The sequence below is a fragment of the Lethenteron reissneri genome, chromosome 46, assembly GCF_015708825.2.
Source record: "Lethenteron reissneri isolate LAM-NWPU_2019-01 chromosome 46, ASM1570882v1, whole genome shotgun sequence".
Lineage (NCBI taxonomy): Eukaryota > Metazoa > Chordata > Hyperoartia > Petromyzontiformes > Petromyzontidae > Lethenteron > Lethenteron reissneri.
In genome coordinates, this window is record NC_083824.1 from 7,925,410 (window position 1) to 7,952,228 (window position 26,819).

Genomic DNA, 26,819 nt, shown 5'->3' on the forward strand with positions numbered 1-26,819 from the left:
TACGCGCTTATGCAAGCAAGTTTTGTTGGATAATACTTTTGTCTGGAAAGGTCATAGGCTAGTGTACAATCTTATTTTATTGCTGTGGAGATGCATTTAGGGTTGGGGTTCATATTTAATTAACCATGATGCCCAACTATATAATGGGATTTTTTTATTTTGTACTGAAGCCTTTTAGGGACTATTCTCATTTGTAATATATCAGAATCGGTTATCCGATTTTTTTTTTATTAAAGAAAATCTCTCTTCGAAAGCTTCACAACATCAGATTTCACTGAAACGGTTGTTCATCGGCAATAATTGCCTAAGGGTGGGCACCCTGTCTGCCAACCAAGATTTCGACTGAACTTTCCAATGGCGAGAGCCATTCTGTCTGCCACGGAGCTACCATGTGTTTTAATGTAAGCAACACCTCAAACCTCAACCTGCTTGATTTTGCTTTCTCCACAGGAGTGGTTCAGTCAACGTTGATGCCGAAGCAATATTTGTGAACGACAGCCCACCAGTGAAGGAAAATGTGCTGAGGGCCTTTGTGAGCGGCTTGGATCCAAATGCTACAATTCCAAATACATTACTGCAGCTGGCAACTAGCTCTATTAACGTGTCTGGTAAATACTCAACTTCTCTTTTATCATACATACAAACATTTCTCCATCTCAAATATTCCACCAGTTCTACTGTTTTGAAAAATGGCCTATCCAAATGATCTCTCTCAAGCTATGGTCCTTTCTTTTCGGTGGTTAATCATGTTGTTTATGTTTTGGATCCATGTGTAAAATTACTGCGCCGTTGCTGGTCCACCTGTAGTAGAGCCAGCCATGAAATTCCAAAAGGCCATTTTTCCATAAGTTTCTTGGTGGTGACTTTCCTTTACGTACATTTTTAAAATGCGTGGAACCTGAAAGCGGATTGAGTTAATAATATATGAAGGCGAGGGTAATGTACACTTTTATACATAGGAATTAAACCTATAATTGTTCCACCCAGTTGAGTTTAAACCACATTTAAAAGAAGCGCAAAGGGCAATAGAGAAGCCAATTTTTAAGAGTCTGTGTAAATATGTAAAAATGCAAGTGCCAGAGGGGACATTTCAGATTGGAACGTGCCTTGTTGGTAGACATTTAGAAAATTCCCCAACTGGCTCCAATCCCCCCCCCCCCCCCACTTTTTCCACCTTCAACCATCATCCTGACCCATGAGACCACACCCATCGCAAGCTTTCTCAATCTTGGCTATCCACCGTGTCATGTAAGACATTGCTGTAGAATCTTTGTCCGAAATAATTTCGGCAGACATGCATTTTTTTAACGCACTTTTGAATCGAGCACTTTGTGCAGCTAAAGTTGAAACCCGTGATATGTTGGCCACATTTTGTTTGCGTTCAGTTTTTTCATTGCTCGCTCAAATTGACTACCGAATGTGTGGAACATTGGTGATATCATCTTGGCATGCAATTTGTTGCATATATTGTTTAAGTTTTGTTGCAATTGGGGGGGGGGGGTAAATGCTGCCAATTTTTTGTTCCACATTCCTTAGAAATATTTCCCCTTTTGATCATTGTCATCAGATATTGTCTATCCCCACTGGACAAACCCTCCCTGAAATCCCACATGTTTATGCAATTACTGCACATGCGCTCATCTCATCACCGCAATGGTCCTCCTCCCCTTGTCAATGAGCCATCATCCCTTCTTGCCATGGCCTGCTCAAGCCCATTTTCTGGCTACGTCGGGCAAATGTCTACTATAATGTGCTGTCAATTTTTAAAAATAATGATTTGTACAGCTGTTTGAAAAATGAGCTCCTTTTTAAGATTGCAATATTAATTAAATATCATGTGCATAACTTTCAGAAATTATCATTCTTGTAACTTTTATTTTAATCAACAGCATTAAGTAAACTCCAAGCTGAGAAATGATTCTTTATAGAATTGTATAATTGAATATTGCACGTAATTATTCAGAACGCATTTACACTTGGATTTTAACACTTTGAAATTTTCTTGCAGATGCCACGCTTGCCACTCTGCCACTACTCAACGTAAACACTACCTTCCTCGCGATAAACAAGGTCTACACCAATGTCATGAACGACACCACCTCGCCTGAATACCTTGACCTCAGCAATCGGATCAACCAAGAGGTAAAGGCGCACCCACAAACGAACTTGCGCTAAAACGCACTCCAGTGCTTTTTCTTTGGACGCGCAGTGTGCTTTGTTGCCCGCAGAACAGTAGGCCTTTTTGGGCCATTGTAAAATATCCATAATGCCCGCACAGTAAATGAGACTATATCGCCCCAGATCTATTCACTTGCTCACATACAAAAATATTGCAGTGGCCTTTTTTTAAGATTCTGCATGGGCTTGCCCCCAGCAACCTTTCCTCTCTCTTGCTCTACTCTGACACACTTTCCGCCACAATAATCAAGGTCTTCGCTGAACAAATTTACTTGTCAACATTCCCCCGATGGAAGGACTCTACCTTGGGCCATTTTGTACTCTGTGACCTTCCCCAGTTCAAGTCCATTCCTTGAGACTTTCGTCATCTGCATATGACTTTCGCTGTCTATTGCAGCATCTTCATCCTCATGTCTACCACCACAACATCGTCTCCATTCTCCTTTCTGCCTTGTAGCTTTTCAACTCCTCTTCCTCTGGTCTGTCAAAAATACCTCAACCTTCTAGGTGTGTGTGTGCCCCCCATATATTTTGTCAAATACAAAATTATATTGTAAATAATGACGACGATGACTAAAATGCACCCCATCTCGTTTTGTTGTGAATCTCAATCCCTTTCCCAACAGGTGCAGAGTATGTTCAGCAGTTATTCAGTGCAACCAGTTTCGGTGATGACAACCTTCTCGTGAGTTTTATATTCTTTGACTAAAACGTAAATTTTAGTGAAAGAGAAAAAAAACTAAATGCTGTTTAAAGTATTTTACTTATGTGTGAGTGTATATAGATTGAGAGAGAAATTAACAAATCCATTTAAACATAAGAGTTGCTGGAGCCATCGTTCTGAAATGTGAAACGGATTTCTCCTGCAGGAACGTTTCCGGTGTGGTCGGCGTGACCTCCATAGCGTCATTCAACACCACGAGCCTCATCCCACCTGTAGACGTCTTCAACCTTCTACGCTCCAAGATTGACAACAACTCTCAGTTAGCAAGCACTGGTGTCTACGTTAAAGAGTCGTCCATAGCCATCGATGGTAAAGACTTTCATTCTCCAGCAGTAGATCACACGGGCAGTCCCGCGGCTACATAGTGCCAGAATTGTTTTGCCAACTGTGTGCAAAGGCATTGTGGAGGCGATTGGACCCCCAAAAACCAAACCTAATAAAATGTGTTTAGCATCTCCAAGCTGCTGTAGATATCCTGTAGATGCACAAGGATAACGCTCAACCTCGCGTATCTGCAGGATCTTACTTTAATTTAATTCAGCAAACTCTTGCTCCAAAGCAGATGTCATAATGATTTGTGTCTTCCCGTGTCTCTTTTCCAGGTACCAAGCCCTACAATGTTGTCCTATTGGCGATGAATATCAACACCCCGTTCAATGCCGCTCTGGCCGACCGATCCAGCGCCGGCTACAGTGCCCTGAACAGCAAATATGCAGGAGAGGTTGGTAGCTCGCTCCATAGTGCACCCCTAAAATTGATTGGTATAGTTAATAAAATGTGCCAAGTTATTGGGATGCTGCTGCAGTGTAATGGTGTGAGCATACTGGATTTGTAATCTCGGCATGGCAGTTGATATGACGGGTAAGTTTCCAAAATCCCCACGCCTGTCGTCCACCGAAAAATATAAATGCCAGTTGATCAGCAGGTGATTTGTATGGTGGAGTAAAGTGTGGGTATCCCCCACCTCCTTTTCCACGCTGTTCATAGGTCTTGAGAGTAGGCCAAATGCACTCTCGACTGAATCTGAGGAACAATTTTGTCGTTTGGCCAACAGTGGTGTGAGGTCGGAAAATGAATGCTTTCAATTATAAGATAACTGATTTATCAAATAATACATTTGCTGCCATTTATCAAGCTGCTGCGAGATAAAGGCCTCCATACACGTTATTGGTCATGGGGGTTGTTTGGCCATACTTCACCATGCTGGTCAATGCAGAAGGTGGTGAGATGAGGTTCATATATCGCTCGTCACCAATTATGACACTGCTGCAGAGTGACCATGAGTTGTCTTTTTCATTGTCTTGTTTCAGTTGAAAAATATTCTGCAATCAAAGTATGGACCCAACGTGCTCTTACTGGACACAACATTCAGGTAGGTTCCTGTTGTCAATGCTACCAATGTAAATAATGTGAGCGGGTAGATGTTGTTACAGCACAGGAATATGGTATCGTATACCTTGAATCATTTACGGAGGTGTGAGCAGAACACAGGAAAGCTAAATACATCCAAGTAGTTTGGGGGGGGGGGGGGCTCGGGCCCCTTTGCTTGGGCTCTGCCCATTTTCTCACTTCTCCTAATCAATTCCTATGTTCTTGGTAACGCCTTTCCCTTCTATATATGGCGTGGGAACTATAACGGATGCATGACAAAGCAGATACTCATTCCGTTTTAGGGTTTATAATGATCGTGTAACTGTTTTTTAAATAAATTCTTATACTTTTGATATATTTTTTTGTTATGCTTGTAAACACGGATTATTGATTTATGCATAATCACAGTTGGGTTCGTGGCGTGAGACCATAGACAAAACCAATAAAAAGGTGATAGAAACCTAGATGTAAAAAAATATATTACATCTTTCAATAGTTCATGATGAAGAGGGATAATCGTTAATGCCTAATTTTAATGAAATGTGAAAAAAAAATTGTCCCAAATTATAAAGTTGCGGCTTTTTTTGTTTCTCCAGTGACAGCCCACCGGGAGTGCTGTCTTCGACTGATGTGATCTTCAGTTCAGACACCATCGTGAGCAATACAGTACTTCGTTCCCTCATTGAAAACGCCACCACCTTCCCAGAACAGACCTTTGGAGTGTCTGGTCTCACAGTGGATGTAACGACGCTCTCTGTTGCCGGTGAGCTGCTATGCTTTTCGTAGTTCTTGTTTTATTCCCCCTTCACACTTTAATTTAAGAGTTGCTGCCATGGTGTTTGATTGGATGACACACTTGATTTGCGATCCAGAGGCGGAAGTTGAAATAATTGACACAGTTTTTTTTAAAACGTGCCCCCAATCCGCCACTGTTCACCCAGCAATAGGATTGGATGTACCACAGTTCATCGCACAGTGTGCAAACTGCTTCTCCTTAAATAAGAGTACATTTAAGTCTTAACACTGGGGTAAACGTGCATCCTTGTGTTTTGTTGCCCGCACCACTGCTGGTGGGAAGGGCTTTCATGAGAGGCCTTTTATAAGAAGAGGGTATTTTGGCCTACTCTTCCACAATGGCCAGACCTTGTAAAAGGTGAATACGCACACTTGACAAACACATGTGACCAGCTGATCGACTAACTGGGGCTTTTGCCTTAACTGCCCTGTGAGATCAAATCGAACTGGTGGTCTCTGGATTACAAATCCCAGTGTGCGAACAATTGCACCACAGCAGCATTCCTTCACCACTGTTCCCTTTTATTTTGACACTCGGTAAATGCTGCACTTATATATATAATGTAAAATATTGAGACCATAATTCATTTACATTTTAAAGACAAGCATTTTGTTTGTGTACGGATTTCCACCAACCTTTCCCTAACACTTGCTATTTTTTTCCCTTGCGGTTTTCAGGCAACCTATCCAACTATTTCTCACAGTTTATTACACTCCGCATCCTTAACAGGGATTTCACTTCCGACCTAAACAACGTCAACAGCGATGCCTACAAAAACCTCACCAAAGACGTTTGGAAAGGGGTGAGCAAATTCAAAAATGCATACTGGTACTTTTTTTCTTTCAAATAATAACAGGCCTTCAGAAATGCCTTGCCAAGATTTAAGTGTCGGGGAGGTGTCCTGCATTGGAAAACGATGAATACTTTTCTTAAACCTCCCCAGCAGTACAACTCCACAGTTGGTTGCTTGTGGGGCAAAGTGTGAGTATCCAAACCTCGTCTAAGAGGTCTGGCCAGAGTGGAAGAGTAGGCTAAAATTCATTCAAAGGGAGGGTCATAGTTTCTACTAGTTGAAAGTCTGCCGGTAGTGGTAAGCAAAGCAGTTAAAAATCGGAGGCAAATATTTCCTCCAAGCATCAGGATGTTGATACTCTGTATTGTAGCTGAAACTACAGTAATGTAATGAGCCTGGAAGGTTTATGATAGTTTAAAATATTAAGTACCCTGTACTCGATTTGTGTAATTTTTGTTAACCAATCAGATCTTTGTGAAGCCCTTGGTACTAAAACACTGGTATTCAACCTTAAGCAGCCATCTCAAACATAGGCGATGGGAGTAGTTGGATGCCACAATCTGCTATTGAACCTAATGGCGGGACCCCGGGGTCCCATAAGCCCCCGGCTCTCGCATAAACTGCTTTGCAACATCATTTTAGGTCCGTTAAAGGCGTACGATACGGCAATCCATTCCTCGCGACAAGCTCTACATGATGCACCAATCAAAGTTTTGTTCATGACTACGGCAATTTTGGTAACGACGGGTGCTTGGTGAAGAACGAGAGGATTGGTTTCTGGTGGGTCGCGGCGTTTGTGTGCGATGGGACGGAGTCGCCAAAAATACATTGATTAAATAAGCTTTTTACTTCCGTTTATTCGGGGCCCCAGGGTCCTGCCATGAGGTTCAATTGCTGACCCATCCGTTCTTGATGTTTTGCAGATTAATGATGTGCTGAAACCAAAGCACAACAACCTGCAGTACATCCTCATCAAAAAATTCAGGTATGTTGAAATAACCTATTAGACCCTTGGAGGAGGGGCACAACCATAACATTTATTTACGGCACATGTCCCATTCGCTGGAGACTGATGTAGATGGATGTGAAAAGACCAGGTTTTTAAACAGCGGTTGCATTATCCATGAACAGGCGACCTGTGGTTTACAATGTACGACGAATCCTTTTCCAAACAACTGGTTAAAATAATCAAACAAAGGCTACTAAATGGACAGTACAATGTTATGCCTTCATTGAGAATAGTTCTGCATTTTAAATTTCTACAAGGGGGTGCCACGGTGGCGAGATGCCAACTACTTTGCCTTGTAAACAGGAAGTTGTGGGTTCGATGCCAACCCTGACACCTATATATTTGGAGTTTGCATGTTCTCCCTGTTGTGACGTAGATTTTTTTCCGGGGCCTCCGTAATTTTTCCCATCCACATTTTAGAAGCATCTAATTGGATTATTTGGCTGCTATTAATTTCCACATGATTAGCCACTGAGTTGAGCTATCATTTGTGGCCAGGTCGCTTTTGAAAAAACATATAGTTCAGTGGGCCTTGCCTGGTAAAATTAAAAAAACATTTGAGTTATTTTTTAAGAGTGCACTTCAACAATGGATGCCGAGCACAACGCTAATAAATTGCAATATGGTCATCTCCATAAGTGATGTACACGGTGGACAAAGGGCACAATGGTTAGCCACTTGCAATGGGACCCGAGTTTTTCTCATCCACGGATGGCATCCGTGACGAAGTGGCATATCAACCGTTCTTGGGGCCTCACCTTTATAAAATCAACTTGCGCAAATATGTTTAAGCAACCTCCATGTCGCATGTCTTGCCAATTAACTGGCCACACCCAGCATAGCATTTGATGTACTTTATATTTCAATGCATGTTCACATCAGCTTATGACTTGGCCCCTAGCCACTGGGGATATGTAACGTACTGTGTACTGAATCTCCTGAAGCAAAGAGGCTGCCGTTCTTGATTATTTACGCTCGTGTGTTCCCTGTTGCAGGCCTGGCTCCGTGATAGTCGAGTCAACAGCTGCGTATGCAAACACGGCACCCGACGCAAATATTGCTCTGTCCGAGCTGACCTCCAACATATTCTTGCCTGGTGGTGGTAACCTGCAGCTCGACCCTGCAGCAAGCAGCGTGGATGGCGTTACACGTGAGTCCTCGCCGAGCCCCATCTCTCGCTGCCCCCCCCCCGTCCAGGCCCCTTTTTATGAAAGTTAAATGTTTTTTATATCTTACCTATGAAATAATTGTATTGTAATTATATAATGGATGAATAATCGGTCAATTGTTATGATTAGTAATGAATTGTCAATTAGTAATTAGTTGTAATGTGTGTTATTTAATAACTAAACCCAATTACTATAACCACTCAAGTGCAGAACTTAAAGGTGAGGGGGGGGGGAGGTTATATAATAGATTAGTAATCGGTTAATTATTATGATTAGTAATAAGCTGTGATTAGTAATTAGTTGTAATGTGTGTTATTGTGATTATATACTTTGTTAGTAATCAGTCACTTAGTATGTTTCCCCAATAAGGAATTGAAATATGTATTTAATAATATGCTTCCAGGCTGCACGAAGCCTGTAGCTGTCGGAGCGATTAAAGTTATTTCTATTTCTCTAAATTTCAATTAATTCTCTAATTAGTCTTTGCCAGTAATTAGTTTTACACAACACTTCAACGTTATCAAAATCAATTGAGTGTCCTTGTTGGCAAGCATGTTCTGCCACTGCCGACAGTTGTGTTTGAGGTAATTTAATATTTATTTGTTCTTTTAGTCTTGGGCTGATGTTACATCCTGTCTGTCCAATATAGCATCTGCCACATAAACAATCAATCCGATATAGCGTAAGACTAAAATAACACAAAGTATATACTGCTGCAGAGTGCGTAGTAACGACTATAGTGAGTAGATACTACTGCAGGGTCAGTAGTTACTACTATATACAGTTGGTAGCTACGACTGGTCTCCGTAAATACTACTGTACAGTCAATAGATAAAACTACAGAGTCTAGAGATACTACTATAGTCCCTAGATTCTACTCACTCTATGGTATATAGGGTATTTAGGTATATATGCGTAATTGTGGGGTAAAAATATTTTTTGAGGGGTGGGGAGGGTCGACAATTTTCGGAAACCTTTAAGATCATCTATTTACACCCCACTTTCTATAGCTTTTTGGACTTCTTGTTGATTGACAGACAAACGGCATGCCGGGCTTTCACAATAGCTTAGTATTTGTATATGTTATGTTTTTTTAGAAATATATTTTCCTCCCGGGTACTTCCCGCTAGTTATTAATATTTCGTGTTTATGTTATTATTCCAGCAACAACTGCCCCTACCACTGTAGCAATGGCAAATACGACAGCCACTTCTCCATCGGCAAACGCAACGGCGAACGCCACAGCCATTCCTCTAACATCAACAAACGCCACGGCTGCTCCGCCAACAAATGCCACTGCGAACGCCACGGCCGCTCCGCCAATAAACGCCACGGTGAACGCCACGGCCGTCCCGCCAACAAACGCCACGGTGAATGCCACGGCCGTCCCGCCAACAAACGCCACGGTGAACGCCACGGCTGTCCCGCCAACAAACGCCACGGTGAACGGCACGGTCGCTCCTTCAACAAACGCCACGGTGAACGCCACGGCCGTCCCGCCAACAAACGCCACGGTGAACGCCACGGCCGCTCCTTCAACAAACGCCACGGTGAACGCCACGGCCATCCCGCCAACAAACGCCACGGTGAACGGCACGGCCGCTCCGCCAACAAACGCCACGGTGAACGGCACGGCCACTCTGCCAACAAACGCCACGGTGAACGGCACGGCAGTTCCGCCAACAAATGCCACGTTGAACGGCACGGCAGTTCCGCCAACAAACGCCACGGTGAACGCCACGGCAGTTCCGCCAACAAATGCCACGTTGAACGGCACGGCCGCTCCGCCAACAAACGCCACGGTGAACGGCACGGCAGTTCCGCCAACAAATGCCACGGTGGTGAACGGCACGGCAGTTCCGCCAACAAATGCCACGGTGAACGGCACGGCAGTTCCGCCAACAAATGCCACGGTGAACGGCACGGCAGTTCCACCAACAAACGCCACGGTGAACGGCACGGCAGTTCCGCCAACAAACGCCACGGTGAACGGCACGGCAGTTCCGCCAACAAACGCCACGGTGAACGGCACGGCAGTTCCGCCAACAAACGCCACGGTGAACGGCACGGCAGTTCCACCAACAACGCCACGGTGAACGGCACGGCAGTTCCACCAACAAACGCCACGGTGAACGGCACTGCAGTTCCACCAACAAACGCCACGGTGAACGGCACTGCAGTTCCGCCAACAAACGCCACGGTGAACGGCACTGCAGTTCCGCCAACAAACGCCACGGTGAACGGCACGGCAGTTCCGCCAACAAACGCCACGGTGAACGGCACGGCAGTTCCGCCAACAAACGCCACGGTGAACGGCACGGCAGTTCCGCCAACAAACGCCACGGTGAACGGCACGGCAGTTCCGCCAACAAACGCCACGGTGAACGGCACGGCAGTTCCGCCAACAAACGCCACGGTGAACGGCACGGCAGTTCCGCCAACAAACGCCACGGTGAACGGCACGGCAGTTCCGCCAACAAACGCCACGGTGAACGGCACGGCAGTTCCGCCAACAAACGCCACGGTGAACGGCACGGCAGTTCCGCCAACAAACGCCACGGTGAACGCCACGGCAGTTCCGCCAACAAACGCCACGGTGAACGCCACGGCAGTTCCGCCAACAAACGCCACGGTGAACGCCACGGCAGTTCCGCCAACACGCCGGAACGCCACGGGTTCGAACGCCACGGGGCGGCAGTTCCGCCAACAAACGCCACGGTGAACGCCACGGCAGTTCCGCCAACAAACGCCACGGTGAACGCCACGGCAGTTCCGCCAACAAACGCCACGGTGAACGCCACGGCAGTTCCGCCAACAAACGCCACGGTGAACGCCACGGCAGTTCCGCCAACAAACGCCACGGTGAACGCCACGGCAGTTCCGCCAACAAACGCCACGGTGAACGCCACGGCAGTTCCGCCAACAAACAGTACAAGCACGGCGACCACAGTAAAAACTCCAACCGTCGGGCCAAACGTAGCATACTCTGTATTTTTTAAGATTGTCAATAAAGACTTTACAGCCGAGCTGGCCAACAACACAAGTCCAGCTTACAAAAGCCTTGAAGACGACATTGTGCTACAGGTAAACCAAAAGGAAAAAAAACTTTTGACTGTTTATACTACGTAGCTTTTCAGTCGTGTGCCATCGCGCTCCCTCTTTTGTGGTTATACCACATGTTCAGGATGTCAGAAGTTGTCTGCTCCACATGCTTGGAAATTGGAGGAACCGAATTCGGTTGAACTAAATTGGGTTGAGTTCCTGAAGCTCCCAGAACGTGGTCTAAAACAATGCACATCATGCCGAACACACCGGTACTTGCATTTTATTTATGAAAAAGATTTTTGGACTGGGTTGCATAAATGTATATCTGTCATACAGCCACCTAATGCAGCTAATACGTTTTTTCACACGAACAAAATGTGCCAATTAGTTACTACTTCAGCACACTGGTGTGTTAGAGACCAAACCCACAACATTTGCAATTGAGTGGTGTTTTGCTGTAAATTACAACCATCATCAGGCAAATGTTGAAGTCGATGGACAGCCTTACTTAACTGGCTGTCGGATGAAGGTGGATGTGTGACACATTTTCATGATCAAACCCAAAAAACGTGGGTTTTTTTCAATGATTTAATTTTACCTGAACTTGTTTAGACTACTGCCAGATAATAAGAAAATTATAACCATGACACTGTCATATTTTGTCTTTTTGTGTATGTTTAGCTTGATCAAATTTTCAGAAAAAAGTACGGATCAAAGTTCAGCAAGACCCATATCTTGCGCTTCTGGTAAGATTTTTGTTCCGTAGACTTGTTGCAATTTATTTTTCACTTATGTTGTCTGCAAAGTTGAGCCATATTTAAGAAAACAAAATGTCCAGAGGCTTTCCAGGCCAAATATTATCAGAAACATCTGTTTAACCAAAGCAACCAGTATGGCCAATTTTGCCCCACAGTCTCATCAGCAGACTCGAGCTTGTTTTTTAAGTACGGATAGGTTGCCAGGTGTTTATTAGCAAAGAGCATTCCATATAAACTACGGCCTTAGTCAACGCATGAAGAATAATGGATAACTTCTGCTGATGAGCCACCGAAGGTCAAAGATGTTACGTGCTTATGCAAGCAAGTTTTGGTGGATAATACTTTTGTCTGGAAAGGTCATAGGCTATTGTACAATCTTATTTTATTGCTGTGGAGATGCATTTAGGGTTGGGGTTCATATTTAATTAACCATGATGCCCAACTATATAATGGGATTTTTTTTTTATTTTGTACTGAAGCCTTTTAGGGGCTATTTTCATTCGTAATATATCAGAATCGGTTATCCGATTTTGTTTTTTGTTTTTTTTTGTTTATGAAGAAAATCTCTCCTCAAACTTCAACATCAGATTTCACTGAAACGGTCGTTCATCGGTAATAATTGCCTAAGGGTCGGCACCCTGTCTGCCAACCAAGATTTTGACTGAACTTTCCAATGGCGAGAGCCATTCTGTCTGCCACGGAGCTACCATGGGTTTTAATGTAAGCAACACATCAAACCTTCAACCTGCTTGATTTTGCTTTCTCCACAGGACTGGTTCAGTCAACGTTGATGCTGAAGCAATATTTGTGAACGACAGCCCACCAGTGAAGGAAAATGTGCTGAGGGCCTTTGTGAGCGGTTTGGCTCCAAATGATACAATTCCAAATACACCACTGCAGCTATCAGCCAGCTCAATTAACGTGTCTGGTAAAGACTCAACTTTTCTTTTATCATACAAACATTTCTCCATCCCAAATATTCCACCATTCCGACCGTTTTCAAAAATGGCTAATTCAAATGATCTCTCTCAAACTATGGTCCTCTCTCTTTTCGGTGGTTAAGCGTGTATTTTATGTTTTGGATCCATGTGTAAAATTACTGTGCCGTTGCTGGTCCACCTGTAGTAGAGCCAGCCATGAAATTCCAAAAGGCCATTTTTTTCCATAAGTTTCTTGGTGGTAACTTTCCTTTACGTACATTTTTATAATGCGTGGAACCTGAAAGCAGATTTAGTTAATATATAAAGGTGAGGGTAATGTACACTTTTATACGTAGGAATTAAACCTATAATTGTTCCACCCAGTTGAGTTTAAACCACATTTTAAAAGAAGCGCAAAGGGCAATAGAGAAGCCCATTTTTAAGAGTCTGTGCCAGAGGGGACATTTGACATTGGAACGTGCCTTGTTGGTAGAGATTTCGAAAATTCCACAACTCCCCCCCCCCCCCCCCCCCCCCCCCCCCCACTTTTTCCACCTTGAACCATCATCCTGACCCATGTGACCACACCCATCGCAAGCTTTCTCCATCTTGGCTATCTACCCTGTCTTGTAAGACATTGCTGTAGAATCTTTGTCCTAATAATTTCTGCAAAAGTAAGGCAGACATGCATTTTTTTATTCGAGCACTTTGTGCAGCTAAAGTTGAAACCCGTGATATGTTGGCCACATTTTGTTTGCATTCAGTTTTTTCATTGCTCGCTCAAATTGACTGCCGAATGTGTGGAACATTGGTGATATCATCTTGGCATGCAATTTGTTGCATATATTGTTTAAGTTTTGTTGCAATTGGGGGGGGGGGGGGTAAATGCTGCCAATTTTTTGTTCCACATTCCTTAGAAATATTTCCTCATTTATGTACATTGTCATCAGCTATTGTCTATCCCGTACTGGACAAACCCTCCCTGCAATCCCACATGTTTATGCAATTACTGCACATGCGCTGATCTCATCACCACAATGGTCCTCCTCCCCTTGTCAATGAGCCATCATCCCTTCTTGCTATGGCCTGCTCAAGCCCATTTTCTTGCTACGTCGGGCACATGTCTACTATAATGTGCTGTACATTTTTAAAATAATGATTTGTACAGCTGTTTTGAAAAATGAGCTCCTTTTTAAGATTGCAATAGTAAATAAATATATCATGTGCATAACTTTCAGAAATTATCATTCTTGTAACTTTTATTTTAATCAACAGCATTAAGTAAACTCCAAGCTGAGAAATGATTCTGTATAGAATTGTATAATTGAATCTTGCACGTAATTATTCAGAACGCATTTACACTTGGATTTTAACACTTTGAAATTTTCTTGCAGATGCCACGCTTGCCACTCTGCCACTACTCAACGTAAACACTACCTTCCTCGCGATAAACAAGGTCTACACCAATGTCCATGAACGACACCACCTCGCCTGAATACCTTGACCTCAGCAATCGGATCAACCAAGAGGTAAAGGCGCACCCACAAACTAACTTGCGCTAAAACGCACTCCAGTGCTTTTTCTTTGGACGCGCAGTGTGCTTTGTTGCCCGCAGAACAGTAGGCCTTTTTGGGCCATTGTAAAATATCCATAATTCCCGCACAGTAAATGAAACTATATCGCCCCAGATCTATTCACTTGCTCACAAACAAAAATATTGCATTGGCCTTTTTTTAAGATCTGCATGGGCTTGCCCCCAGCAACCTTTCCTCTCTCTTGCTCTACTCTGACGCACTTTCCGCCACAATAATCAAGGTCTTCGCTGAACAAATTTACTTGTCAACATTCCCCCGATGGAAGGACTCTACCTTGAGCCATTTTGTACTCTGTGACCTTCCCCAGTTCAAGTCCATTCCTTGAGACTTTCCTCATCTGCACATGACTTTCGCTGTCTATTGCAGCATCTTCATCCTCATGTCTACCACCACAACATCGTCTCCATTCTCCTTTCTGCCATGTAGCTTTTCAACTCCTCTTCCTCTGGTCTGTTAAAAATTTAACCCGTAAAAAAAAAGTTATATGTGTGGCATCGGTTTTATTTTATTATTCATTTCTGTTTTTCTTGAGTGAGTTTCATTTTTATCACATTGGTATTTTAAATTAAATATGAAAAAAAAAATCCTTAAAAGTGGAAAATTGTGGGAAAAAAATTTCACGAAAATAAATTGTCGCGCACGAGTCTGTGCAAAATGTCAGCTCGATTGGATCACGGGAAGTGGGTTAAAAAACGACCGAAAGATTTGCACGGTCGTAAGCGCGCAAGCAAACTTAATATAAAGGATTTAAAAATACCTCAACCTTCTAGGTGCGTGTGTGTGTCCCCTATATATTTTGTCAAATACAAAATTGTATTGTAAATAATGACGATGATGACTAAAATGCACCCCCTCTCGTTTTGTTGTGAACCTCAATCTTTTTCCCAACAGGTGCAGAGTATGTTCAGCAGTTATTCGGTGAAACCAGTTTCGGTGATGACAACCTTCTCGTGAGTTTTATATTCTTTGACCTAAAACGTACATTTTTTAGTGAAAGAGAAAAGAAACTAAATGCTGTTTAAAGTATTTTACTTATGTGTGAGTGTATATAGATTGAGAGAGAAATTAACAAATCCATTTAAACATAAGAGTTGCTGGAGCCATCGTTCTGAAATGTGAAACGGATTTCTCCTGCAGGAACGTTTCCGGTGTGGTCGGCGTGACCTCCATAGCGTCATTCAACACCACGAGCCTCATCCCACCTGTAGACGTCTTCAACCTTCTGCGTGCCAAGATTGATAACAACTCTCAGTTGGCGAGCACCGGTGTCTACGTTAAAGATTCATCCATAGCCATCGATGGTAAAGACTTTCATTCTCCAGCAGTAGAACACACGGGCAGTCACGCGGCTACATAGTGCCAGAATTGTTTTGCCAGCAGTGTGCAAAGACATTTGTGGAGGCGATTGGACCCCAAAAACCAAACCTAATCAAATGTATTTAGCATCTCCAAGCTGCTGTAGATATCCTGTAGATGCACAAGGATAACGCTCAACCTCGCGTATCTGCAGGATCTTGCTTTAATTGAATCGCAAGTAGAATTTAATTCAGCAAACTCTTGCTCAAAGCAAATGACATAATGATTTGTGTCTTCCCGTGTCTCTTCTCCAGGTACCAAGCCCTACAATGTTGTCCCATTGGCAATGAATATCAACACCCCGTTCAATGCCGCTCTGGCCAACCGATCCAGCGCCGACTACAGTGCCCTGAACAGCAAATATGCAGGAGAGGTTGGTGGCTCGCTCCATAGTGCACCCCTAAAATTGATTGGTATAGTTAATAAAATGTGCCAAGTTATTGGGATGCTGCTGCAGTGTAATGGTGTGAGCATACTGGATTTGTAATCTCAGCATGGCAGTTGATATAACGGGTAAGTTTCCAAAATCCGCACGCCTGTCGTCCACCCAAAAAATATAAATGCCAGTTGATCAGCAGGTGATTTGTATTGTGGAGTAAAGTGTGGGTATCCCCCACCTCCTTTTCCACGCTGTTCATAGGTCTTGAGAGTAGGCCAAATGCACTCTCGACTGAATCTGAGGAGCAATTTTGTCTTTTGGCCAACAGTGGTGTGAGGTCGGAAAATGAATGCTATGTCAATTATAAGATAACTAATTTATCAAATAATACATTTGCTGCCATTTTATCAAGCCGTTATTGGTCATGGGGGTTGTTTGGCATACTTCACCATGCTGGTCAATGGAGAAGGTGGTGAGATGATGAGGTTCATATATCGCTCGTCACCAATTATGACACTGCTGCAGAGTGACCATGAGTTGTCTTTTTCATTGTCTTGTTTCAGTTGAAAAATATTCTGCAATCAAAGTATGGACCCAACGTGCTCTTACTGGACACAACATTCAGGTAGGTTCCTGTTGTCAATGCTACCAATGTAAATAATGTGAGCGGGTAGACGTTATTACAACAGGAATATGGTATCGTATACCTTTAATCATTTACGGAGGTGTGAGCAGAACACAGGAAAGCTAAATACATCCAAGTAGTTTGGGGGGGGGGGGGCTCGGGCCCCTTTGCTTGGGTTCTGCCCATTTTCTCACTTCTCCTAATCAATTCCAAGTTCTTGGTAAGGCCTTTCCCTTCTACATATGGCATGGGAACTATAACGGATGCATGACAAAGCAGATACTCATTCCGTTTTAGGGTTTATATTGTTCGTGTAGCTGTTTTTTAAATCAATTCTTATACTTTTGATATATTTTTTTGAATTATGCTTGTAAACAAGGATTATTGATTTATGCATGATCACAGTTGGGTTCGTGGCATGAGACCATAGACAAAACCAATAAAAGATGGTAGAAACCTAGATGTTAAAAAATATATAACATCTTGAATAGTTCATGATGAAGAGGGCTAATCATTAATGCCTACTTTAAATGAAATGTGAAAAAAAAAATTCGTCCCAAATTATAAAGTTGCGGCTTTTTTTTGTTTCTCCAGTGACAGCCCACCGGGGGTGCTGTCTTCGACTGATGTGATCTTCAGTTCAGACACCATCGTGAGCAATACAGAACTTCGTTCCCTCATTGAAAACGCCACCACCTTCCCAGAACAGACCTTTGGAGGGTCTGGTCTCACAGTGGATGTAACGACGCTCTCTGTTGCCGGTGAGCAGCTATGCTTTTCATAGTTGTTGTTTTCTTCCTCTTCACTTTTATATACGAGTTGCTGCCATAGTGTTTGATTTGTTGACACACTTGACTTGCGTTCCAGAGGCCACCGGTTTGAATTTCTGGTGCGAAAGTTAAAATAATTGACACGTTTTTTTAAAACCTGCCCCCAATCTGCCGCTGTTCACCCAGCAATAGGATTGGATGTACCACAGTTCATCGCACAGTGCGCAAACTGCTTCTCCTTAAATAAGAGTACATTTAAGTCTTAACACTGGGGTGAACGTGCATCCTTGTAATTTGTTGCCCGCACCACTGCTGGTGAGAAGGGATTTCATGAGAGGCCTTTTATAAGAAAACGGTATTTTTGGCCTACTCTTCCACAATGGCCAGACTTTTGTAAAAGGTGAATACGCACACTTGACCCAGCTCATCGACTAACTGGGGTTTTTGCCTTAACTGCCCTGTCAGATGATCAAATCTAACTGGTGGTCTCTGGATTACAAATCCCAGTGTGCGAACAATTGCACCACAGTAGCATTCCTTCACCACTGTTCCCTTTTTTTTATCCATTGATACTCAGTAAATGCTGCATATAAATATATATAATGTAAAATGCTGAGACCATAATTCATTTACATTTTAAAGACAAGCATTTTGTATGTGTACGGATTTCCACCAACCTTTCCCTAACACTTGCTATTTTTTTCCCTTGCGGTTTTCAGGCAACCCATCCAACTATATCACACAGTTTATTACACTCCGCATCCTTAACAGGAATTTCACTTCCGACCTAACCAACATCAGCAGCGATGCCTACAAAAACCTCACCAAAGACGTTTGGAAAGGGGTGAGCAGATTCAAAAATGCATACTGGTACTTTTTTTCTTTCAAATAATAACAGGCCTTCAGAAATGCCTTGCCAAGATTTAAGTGTCGGGGAGGTGTCCTGCATTGGAAAACGCTGAATACTTTTCTTAAACCTCCCCAGCAGTACAACTCCACAGTTGGTTGCTTGTAGTGGGGCAAAGTGTGAGTATCCAAACCTCGTCTAAGAGGTCTGGCCAGAGTGGAAGAGTAGGCTAAAATTCATTCAAAAGGAGGGTCATAGTTTCTACTAGTTGAAAGTCTGCCAGTAGTGGTAAGCAAAGCAGTTAAAAATCGGAGGCAAATATTTCCTCCAAGCATCAGGATGTTGATACTCTGTATTGTAGATGAAACTACAGTAATGTAATGAGCCTGGAAGGTTTATGATAGTTTAAAATATTATGTACCCTGTACTCGATTTGTGTAATTTTTGTTAACCAATCGGATCTTTGTGAAGCCCTTGGTACTAAAACACTGGTATTCAACCTTAAGCAGCCATCTCAAACGTAGGCGATGGGAGTAGTTGGATGCCACAAACTGCTATTGAACCTAATGGCGGAACCCCGGGGTCCCATAAGCCCCCGGCTCTCGCATAAATAGTGTTGCAACATCATTTTAGGTCCGTTGAAGGCGTACGATACGGCAATCTATTTCTCGCGACAAGCTCTACATGATGCACTAATCAAAGTTTTGTTCATGACTACGGAAATTTTGGTAACGACGGGTGCTTGGTGAAGAACGAGAGGATTGGTTTCTGGTGGGTCGCGGCGTTTGTGCGCGATGGGACGGAGTCGCCAAAAATACATTGCTTAATTACGCTTTTTACTTCCGTTTATTCGGGGCCCCAGGGTCCTGCCATGAGGTTCAATTGCTGACCCATCCAGTTCTTGATGTTTTACAGATTAATGATGTGCTGAAACCAAAGCACAACAACCTGCAGTACATCCTCATCAAAAAATTCAGGTATGTTGAAATAACCTATTAGACCCTTGGAGGAGGGGCACAACCATAGCATATATGGCGCATGTCTCATTCACTGGAGACTGATGTGAAAAGACCAGGTTTTTTAACAGCGGTTGCATTATCCATGAACAGGCGACCTGCGGTTTACAATGTAAGACGAATCATTTTCCAAACAACTGTTAATATAAATAATCAAACAAGGGCTACTAAATGGACAGTACAATGTTATGCCTTTTTTTTTAACTACTTTACCTGGTATACAGGAGGTCGTGGGTTCGATGCCGACCCTAACACCTATATATTTGGAGTTTGCATGTTCTCCCTGTGGTGACGTGGATTTTTCTCCCGGGACCTCCGTTTTTTCCGTCCACATTTAGAAGCATCCAATTAGATTATTTGGCTGCTATAAATTTCCACATGATTAGCCACTTGAGCTAGCATTTGTGGCCAGGGCACTTATGAAAAAGACCTATATAGTTAAGTGGGCCTTGCCTGGTTAAATAAAACAAACATTTTGAGTTGTTTTTAAGAGTGCAGTTCACCAATGGCTGCCGAGCACAACGTTAATATATTGCAATATGGCCATCTCCATAAGTGATGTACACGGTGGACAAAGGGCACGATGGTTAGCCACCTGCACTGTGAATGCAATCGGACCCGAGTTATTCTCATCCACGAATGGCATCCGTGACGAAGTGGCATATCAACTGTTCTTGGGTCCTCGCCTTTATAAAATTAACTTGCGCAAGTATGGTTTAGCAACCTCCATGTCACGTGCCTTACCAATTAACTGGCCACACCCAGCATTGCATTTGGCGTTTCTCATTTTTAAATCCTTTATATTAAGTTCACTTGCTTGCGCGCTTACGACCGTGCAAATCTTTCGGTCGTTTTTTAACCCACTTCCTATGATTCAATCGAGCTGACATTTTGCACACAGACTCGTTGTGCGTGACAATTTATTTTTGTGAAAAAAAATTTCCAAAATTTTCCAATTTTTGGGAAAAAAAATTTCACTAACACAATCCGATATATTTTTCGGAAACACAGAAAATTTTTCAAGAAAACAACAAAAATGTACAATATAAACAATCATACAAAAACTGAAAACCTTATAATCCTTATATACGACTTTCCTTATATTTCATTTAAAATACCAATGTGATAAAAATGAAACTCTTACTCAAGAAAAACAGAAATGAATAATAAAATAAAACCGATGCCATGCATATAAAGGATTTATAATGAAAAACTTTGTTTTTACGGGTTAATTTTTTCATGCATAGTCCTGATGGGATGTTGGCTACCAACAACAAGGCAACTCCTATGACTAATTGGGAATGGGACGCAAGCGTAGGATTGATCACCCTGTCGCTGGCCGCCTTTGGGGAGGGTGTATAGTATGAAAGACCGAAACACCCTAGGAACCAAAGGGTCACTACTGACGATGCGCTCCCCAAATTTCACCAGGCTCACTGTTCATGAACTCTTGGAAGTGCTTGCACAAAGGATAGTAACATCTCATCCTGTGTTCTTTGGAATCTGAAATTTGGTCCCCATCTACTGGGGATATATAACAAACTGTGTATTGAATCTCCTGAAGCAAAGAGACTGCCGTTGTTGATTATTCACGCTCGTGTGTTCCCTGTTGCAGGCCTGGCTCTGTGTTAGTCGACTCAACAGCTGCGTATGCAAACACGGCACCCGACGCAAAGATTGCGTTGTCCGAGCTGACCTCCAACATATTCTTGCCTGGTGATAGTAAACTGCAGCTCGACCCTACAGCAAGCAGCGTGGATGGCGTTACACGTGAGTCCTTGCCGAGCCCCATCTCTCGCTGCCCCCCCCCCCCCCCCCCCCCCCGTCCAGGCCCCTTCTTTATGAAGGTTGCTGGGCCTTCACCGTGTATGGGTGCATCCGTCTTTTCATTTCACGGCCTCGTCCTCTTACCTTCAACTGACGTTGCCAAGGCTTTACTGGGATTCCCGGTTTTTACTTTTCTTAAGTTTTTAGTTTGCAGGTTTGAGCCAAGCCACCCAGGGACTTTGCACATGCAAATACCCTTCCCGTTTAAAAAAAAAAAGATCTGGACCTTGTTCAGATTCCAGGTCTGAGAATGAATCGAGGTTGTACTTTCACGTGACAAACATTACTTTAATTTGCGAAGCGGATAACAAGTTTCTGCCATTCTACTTTGGGACTAGAAGTCAATTGTAGGGCTTTTGGAGAGCCTACAATATCAGCTTCTGATATCAATCTCCTAAATTGATAGCACAGTTGAGATTCTAAATTTAGAAATGGCAAACAAAATGTAAGTGCATATAATGAATTGCATGACACAAAACAAACAGTAACAATGAGCAGGGGTTTTTTTCCCCGAGTCAAGTGTAACTTGAAAGAGTTGCTTGTGCGTGCATTATTCGAGTTAAATCTGGCAGAAAGGTAAACACAGTGCTTGGCATACTGCTCTACGAGCCTGGTGACCCACCTTCGATTTGCAGCCACGCCTAACATCATTGGAAAGTGATATCGGATCCAGGCCTCCCCTTCTCTGCCCTATTCTTCACCAACATTCACTGATCAGTGTTAAGTGTTAGCAACAAAAAAAGCTGCGCAGAACCACCCACATGGTGTGTCGAGCATGGTTGAAATGTTTTATGTATGTGTGCATGTGCCGTTTGGTTTTTCTTCAGCAACGACCACCACAACGGCCACCACAACGGCCATCTCAACGGCCACAACCATCAGCAAGCCGTCTACTGCCTCCCCAACGACCGCACAGTCGTGCAACCCCCAACTCCAGCGTTGCCAGTCTGTACCGGCGTGGGGAATCGCCATCATCATCCTCGGCATCGTCGGCATTCCGGCTCTGATCCTGCTGAGCGTTCTGGTGAGAGCCACATGTGTTGATCCAGCACTCGCTAAAATTTGCTTCAGTGAATTGGCTCACCAGCAATCTGTTGCCTCCTCCTCACATTCTCACCGACTTCCACGGAGGTTGCTGTCCCCATGGTCCTTAACTCGTTGATTTCTCCACCTACAGACTATTAATTTAAAGGAGATCCACGTATCTTCTTGAGGCAGTTTGTCCAGCAACTCCGCTCTCTGCCGCACGTGCTCTTTCCCGTGCCCGCCGCACATTTAATCAGTTATCTACACACAAGCTCCTGTGTTTGCGTCACGCCCCATTTTTTTATATCCTCCTCTGCCCTCCCTCTCAAACCTTCCCGAACATCCTGCAAACTCCACCCAAGTTCTATATTTACACCCTGCTGCCTTTTCTCCCTTTCTCCAATCCTCTTCGGTCTCTTCGCACCTTTTTTATCCCCGGCACTTGCCGAGTGGCTGCCCGAGTGGCTGATTTGGGGGGCTTCTGGCTTGCATGCTGCTGGAACAGCCCCCCACCTGGTCCGCTATCCACCGACGGCTCCATTGGTCGTCCTCTGGCCCATTTTGGACTAGAATTCGTGAGGACTGCAGGTCACATGCGAGCCATGGGTTCTTGCACACACACGAGAATGTGGCCATGCAGTAGTTTTAACCCCGCCGCCTGAGTTTGAGTCCCAGCCACGGCTAATCGATGGCGGGTAATATCTATATTGGTGCGCTCTGCCTTGTTTCACCCAACCCGCACTGACCACCGTGGTGAAGTATGGTCAAACTACCCCCTCCGATGATACGACATGGGAGAGCCTTTAATCCAGCAGTTGGATTTCCCAGGTCTACAACGTTTGAAAACAACGGACCAGGAAAGCAGTCGGTTCCCATGTCTTTTTTTATCAAGAGAACTCCCTTCTAAGGACTTTGTCATATACCAGCTTCTGAGAGAACATAATAAGATCTTAAGAGCTTACAAAGCCAGGCATGTGTGCATGCATTCACCATGCCATTCAGACTAGACTTGGGGCTTAGTGGTTCTTGCTGATTCGTTAGCCATTACGTGTGATGTGCAAGTGCGGGACAGAACAATGAATGTGTTCTGCCCTAACCTTGCAGTGACGGTGTCCTCCAGTGTTGCAGTAATCTCACATTTGCAAACTGCACGCATGAACTGTACACACACAATGCACTCCCAACCCATCAAGCTGTAGTTCAGCTGTGGGCGTTCGTCCCAACGTATGCTTTATTTTTTTAGTCGCGAGGTATTAGAGGAAATGAAATGTAGAAACCCGGTGTTTGTACAGAGCTCGGAGTGAACTTCAATGTTTGCTATCAATACACCCGGAGTGAGTGGCCGTTGGTCAGCTTTAAGCTTTTATGTTGGGAGTCGGGCATTAAATGATAATTGCTGCTGAGATAATAACTGTTGTTGACACGGCCTCGAATCTGATAATTGCTGAAAAAATAAGAGCCACCACTTGGTGAAGTGGGGTATAATAAATAAATGAATCCCATTCTCGATCCACAGTGGATGAAAGCATATACCCCCCCCCCCCCACCATGTTGCTCATGGAGTTGACCATACTTCACCATCCTGGTCAATGCGGTTTGATGTAGAGGGTAGGACCAGTTGTGATGTAATTTGCGACAGATTTAGAAAGTGCTTGCCAGCAGTGGAATGAGCAAGCAATTGCAGAACTGAAAAACTTTACTTATTAATCTTGCGTGCTGTGCGGATTGTCCTAACTTATTACGATCTTGTGTTTTTTTTCTCAGGGTGCAAAAGGTCACCTAAAATTACCAAAGCTGACTTCCTACGACTTCAAGCCAAACCAATTTAAATTCGGGGAAGGATATGATGTAAGTGGTTGACCACACAAGGACACATGCTCATGTGCCGTCACATCAAAATACTCTACATGCTTATGCAATAGTATAAGTCACCTGTCCAGATATCAAAAGTTGGCTATAAAAAATGCTACTACAGTCTGGCCCAAAGGGATCTGTGGTGGCTTAACACGAGGAATTTAATCGTGCATCAATTCGTCGTTATGATATATATTTTTACACTCTCAATACATGTATTGAAAATGTCCCTGTGTGGATCTATTTGCAATTTATGTGCAGACGTGTGAGCTACTATATTTAGGCTAATGGTGCAAACGACTGTACAAATGTGGGAGAAAAATTAAACGATACAAATACAACTGAAAACAATACTGATTTGCCTATGGAGTGAATTGTCACATGCCTACTAATAACACGGGCATTTATACTTGGAAAAGGTTCTGAATGATATTTTTTTTAAAATATGCTTAAACTAAAATATGGATGTTGTGAAATATCACTTTTATGGATTGTTTAAATTTGCGCTAATTTTGTGCGCCCTGCTGCTCCATGCTGTTGTTTTGACAGGCTGTAGGAACGCGCTATAACTACCAAGGCGGGCCTTGAAGATGATGGGCCCCTTTCAGACACGAGGAACCATCGCGTGTGGACAATGAATGCAATATGTATTTAAGGGGCATGTTTGTAAAAAAAAATATATCTTTTCGTTTTTAAGTTATAATGGCATCGAGTGGTGTGCAACATGAACAGCCATGAGTTGTCAGAATGAAAAGTTGGCAAAGTCTGGCTTGGACTGAATAGATGTAAATTTGAAATACAGTTAACCTTTCAAGCAAGAGGCATTTTGGAACTGGAGAAACGGTCGAGAATTATTGTAACTTGTACTGTTCTTAATGAAGGAACTTGATTTTATTAAATAAATTTTCACCAGGGTGTGTATGCTATTAAAAATAAGCGCTGCAGCAACTGCCCATAAACTTTGTTTTTAATTATTGGGAATTCCACGTTGCAAAATAGTTTAATAGATATACAATGTGTGGTTTTGAAATTTTTCATCGCTTTTCAAGGTAAAGTTTTAACCAGATGATGAGGTTTTTTTTTATTTTAACTTATAACAGCTGACAATTTTAGAGTGCGCAAAATGTATTTTTTGTAATGCATCCAAAAGAAATGCCATGCCAGAAAAGCATTAGCATTATTAATTCGCTGAAAAAAAAGTTCACCTAACGTGTGGATAAAACCCAATGTGCGTTTTTAAATATTGTATAAATTGTACAACATTTCCCTTCCTCTCACATGCAGAGCAGTCGCTCTATGTAATATAGCCTCTAAAACGAAACGGCCTAAGACTTGGACGACCAAGCAACTGGAGTCCAATGAGGCATATGGATAAGTCGACAGGCACAATATTCCCAGCATCTTATTCCACCTAACGACAGACCCATTCGGTACATCGAAATCAGCTCAAGCCTCCTGTGAATCACCCGACTTCTCTGTGTGGCTACCCTTCCACTTAGAATCTCTCCCCCCTTTCCCCATCCCCTGTGGAAACAGAAACTGCTCCGTGCAACATTGAGTTCCTCTATCCTGTATGCATGTTGAACTTCGTTTGCACAGTACGTAGCCAACCGTGCTCATCGGAGGTGTAAGGGAAGGACTACAAACTAAACACCAAGCAGTTCTAAAATAAATGCGGTTTTTTTCAATCTAGATTTAAAAGTGCATAGCTCTAATGGCTTACTAATAATATAATTTCTTGGCCTATTGGTCCCATTTGAATATGTTATCCCTTCTCTTATTTCCCATGGCCTCTCTTCTCCCATTCATGTTCCTTTTTTATTTAACCATATATTACATCGCTTGGATCCACTTCCCTTTTCAGTAGTGAGCCACAGGTAAAAAGTTGCAAGTCAACCACAACCAGCTCTCACGTCACTTATGAAAAACCGGTAGCCTAAAAGAATAGTCGTGCCACATCGACGAGCATTTAAGAAAAAGTCGAATGACAACACAGGAGAGGTGACTTGAAGGAATGGCGCAAATGGATCATCTCTACCCGGTCAGGAGCCAGTAGATATTTAAATTGACATAATTGTTGAACCGTACAGCTCTTACCCTTGACATAGTTGGGGGGGAAACTTGGCAGAGCTTACCTGTAGTCTAAACATCTGGAACCATTCGCTGTCGAGACATGCCTAACTTCCACAATGTATGCCATTTGGTGTTGAATTGTTTGGATGTGTGGTTTTTGTTGTTGCTGCCACGCCGTTTGACAGAACCGCGTGGGTAAAACGCCATTTTCGGATGCCTTTTTTCTGCCTTTGGCCATTCATTGCAAAGGGTCACGTTTAGATTCTCTTTCCTAAATGAATAATTGTTAATTTTAACGAGCTTCCAAAATTCAAGCAACCGATGTAATCTCTTCATGTTCAATTATGTATTAATATAAGAATATTATAGTGTGCAGTATTAAAATAATTGTGGGTAATGAGAGTTGATGAAAACATTTATTTTTATATAATGGCGATCTGTGGCGACTTCTTTGAGTAGATATACTGTGGTATGTATAAACATGTTTTAAAACTCATTCATTTTTTTTATTGGTGTATTTCACAATGGTATCAATACATTGTTATAACTGATATTTAAATTGCTTAGTTCAACTTATTAAATGTACCTGAAGTGTTTTGGGATGAAAGCATGTATGGATTGAGACGAAAACAATACTTCTGTGTATACTGCATTGTACAAATAAAGATATTTTTAATTGTCGGTCGTT

The 26,819-nt window shown here is 43.1% G+C and overlaps 2 protein-coding genes across 2 annotated transcripts in view; both read left to right on the forward strand.

Annotated features, from left to right (window-relative positions):
* LOC133354054 (mucin-2-like) overlaps positions 1–10,762 on the forward strand; it is a 37,316-nt gene extending 26,554 nt beyond the window's left edge. Inside the window, exons 17-28 of the mRNA XM_061570601.1 lie at positions 451–608; positions 2,009–2,142; positions 2,805–2,863; positions 3,048–3,211; positions 3,505–3,623; positions 4,213–4,274; positions 4,870–5,036; positions 5,747–5,871; positions 6,786–6,847; positions 7,867–8,021; positions 9,205–10,104; positions 10,221–10,762. Of these exons, the coding sequence (XP_061426585.1) occupies positions 451–608; positions 2,009–2,142; positions 2,805–2,863; positions 3,048–3,211; positions 3,505–3,623; positions 4,213–4,274; positions 4,870–5,036; positions 5,747–5,871; positions 6,786–6,847; positions 7,867–8,021; positions 9,205–10,104; positions 10,221–10,762 (2,647 nt within the window). The remainder of the gene's footprint in view (positions 1–450; positions 609–2,008; positions 2,143–2,804; positions 2,864–3,047; positions 3,212–3,504; positions 3,624–4,212; positions 4,275–4,869; positions 5,037–5,746; positions 5,872–6,785; positions 6,848–7,866; positions 8,022–9,204; positions 10,105–10,220) is intronic.
* Positions 10,763–10,815: 53 nt separating this feature from the next.
* On the forward strand, positions 10,816–26,812 carry LOC133354090 (uncharacterized). Its single transcript, XM_061570662.1, has 15 exons — positions 10,816–11,124; positions 11,767–11,831; positions 12,614–12,771; positions 14,158–14,292; positions 15,250–15,308; positions 15,496–15,659; positions 15,969–16,087; positions 16,657–16,718; positions 17,313–17,479; positions 18,208–18,332; positions 19,251–19,312; positions 20,967–21,121; positions 22,006–22,202; positions 23,969–24,052; positions 24,608–26,812. Exons 4-15 carry the CDS (start codon positions 14,230–14,232, stop codon positions 24,644–24,646), a joined length of 1,296 nt encoding a protein of 431 aa, XP_061426646.1. The 5' UTR covers positions 10,816–11,124; positions 11,767–11,831; positions 12,614–12,771; positions 14,158–14,229; the 3' UTR covers positions 24,647–26,812.
* Positions 26,813–26,819: the final 7 nt, after the last annotated feature.

What these genes read in the sequence shown, in the direction of transcription:
- LOC133354090 (XM_061570662.1), top strand. Translation starts at nt 14,230, where the DNA reads ATGTCCATGAACGACACCACCTCGCCTGAATACCTTGACCTCAGCAAT. An exon ending in TTCATCCATAGCCATCGATG is followed by an intron (nt 15,660 to 15,968) that starts GTAAAGACTTTC and finishes TCTCTTCTCCAG; the next exon opens with GTACCAAGCCCTACAATGTT. An exon ending in ACAGCAAATATGCAGGAGAG is followed by an intron (nt 16,088 to 16,656) that starts GTTGGTGGCTCG and finishes GTCTTGTTTCAG; the next exon opens with TTGAAAAATATTCTGCAATC.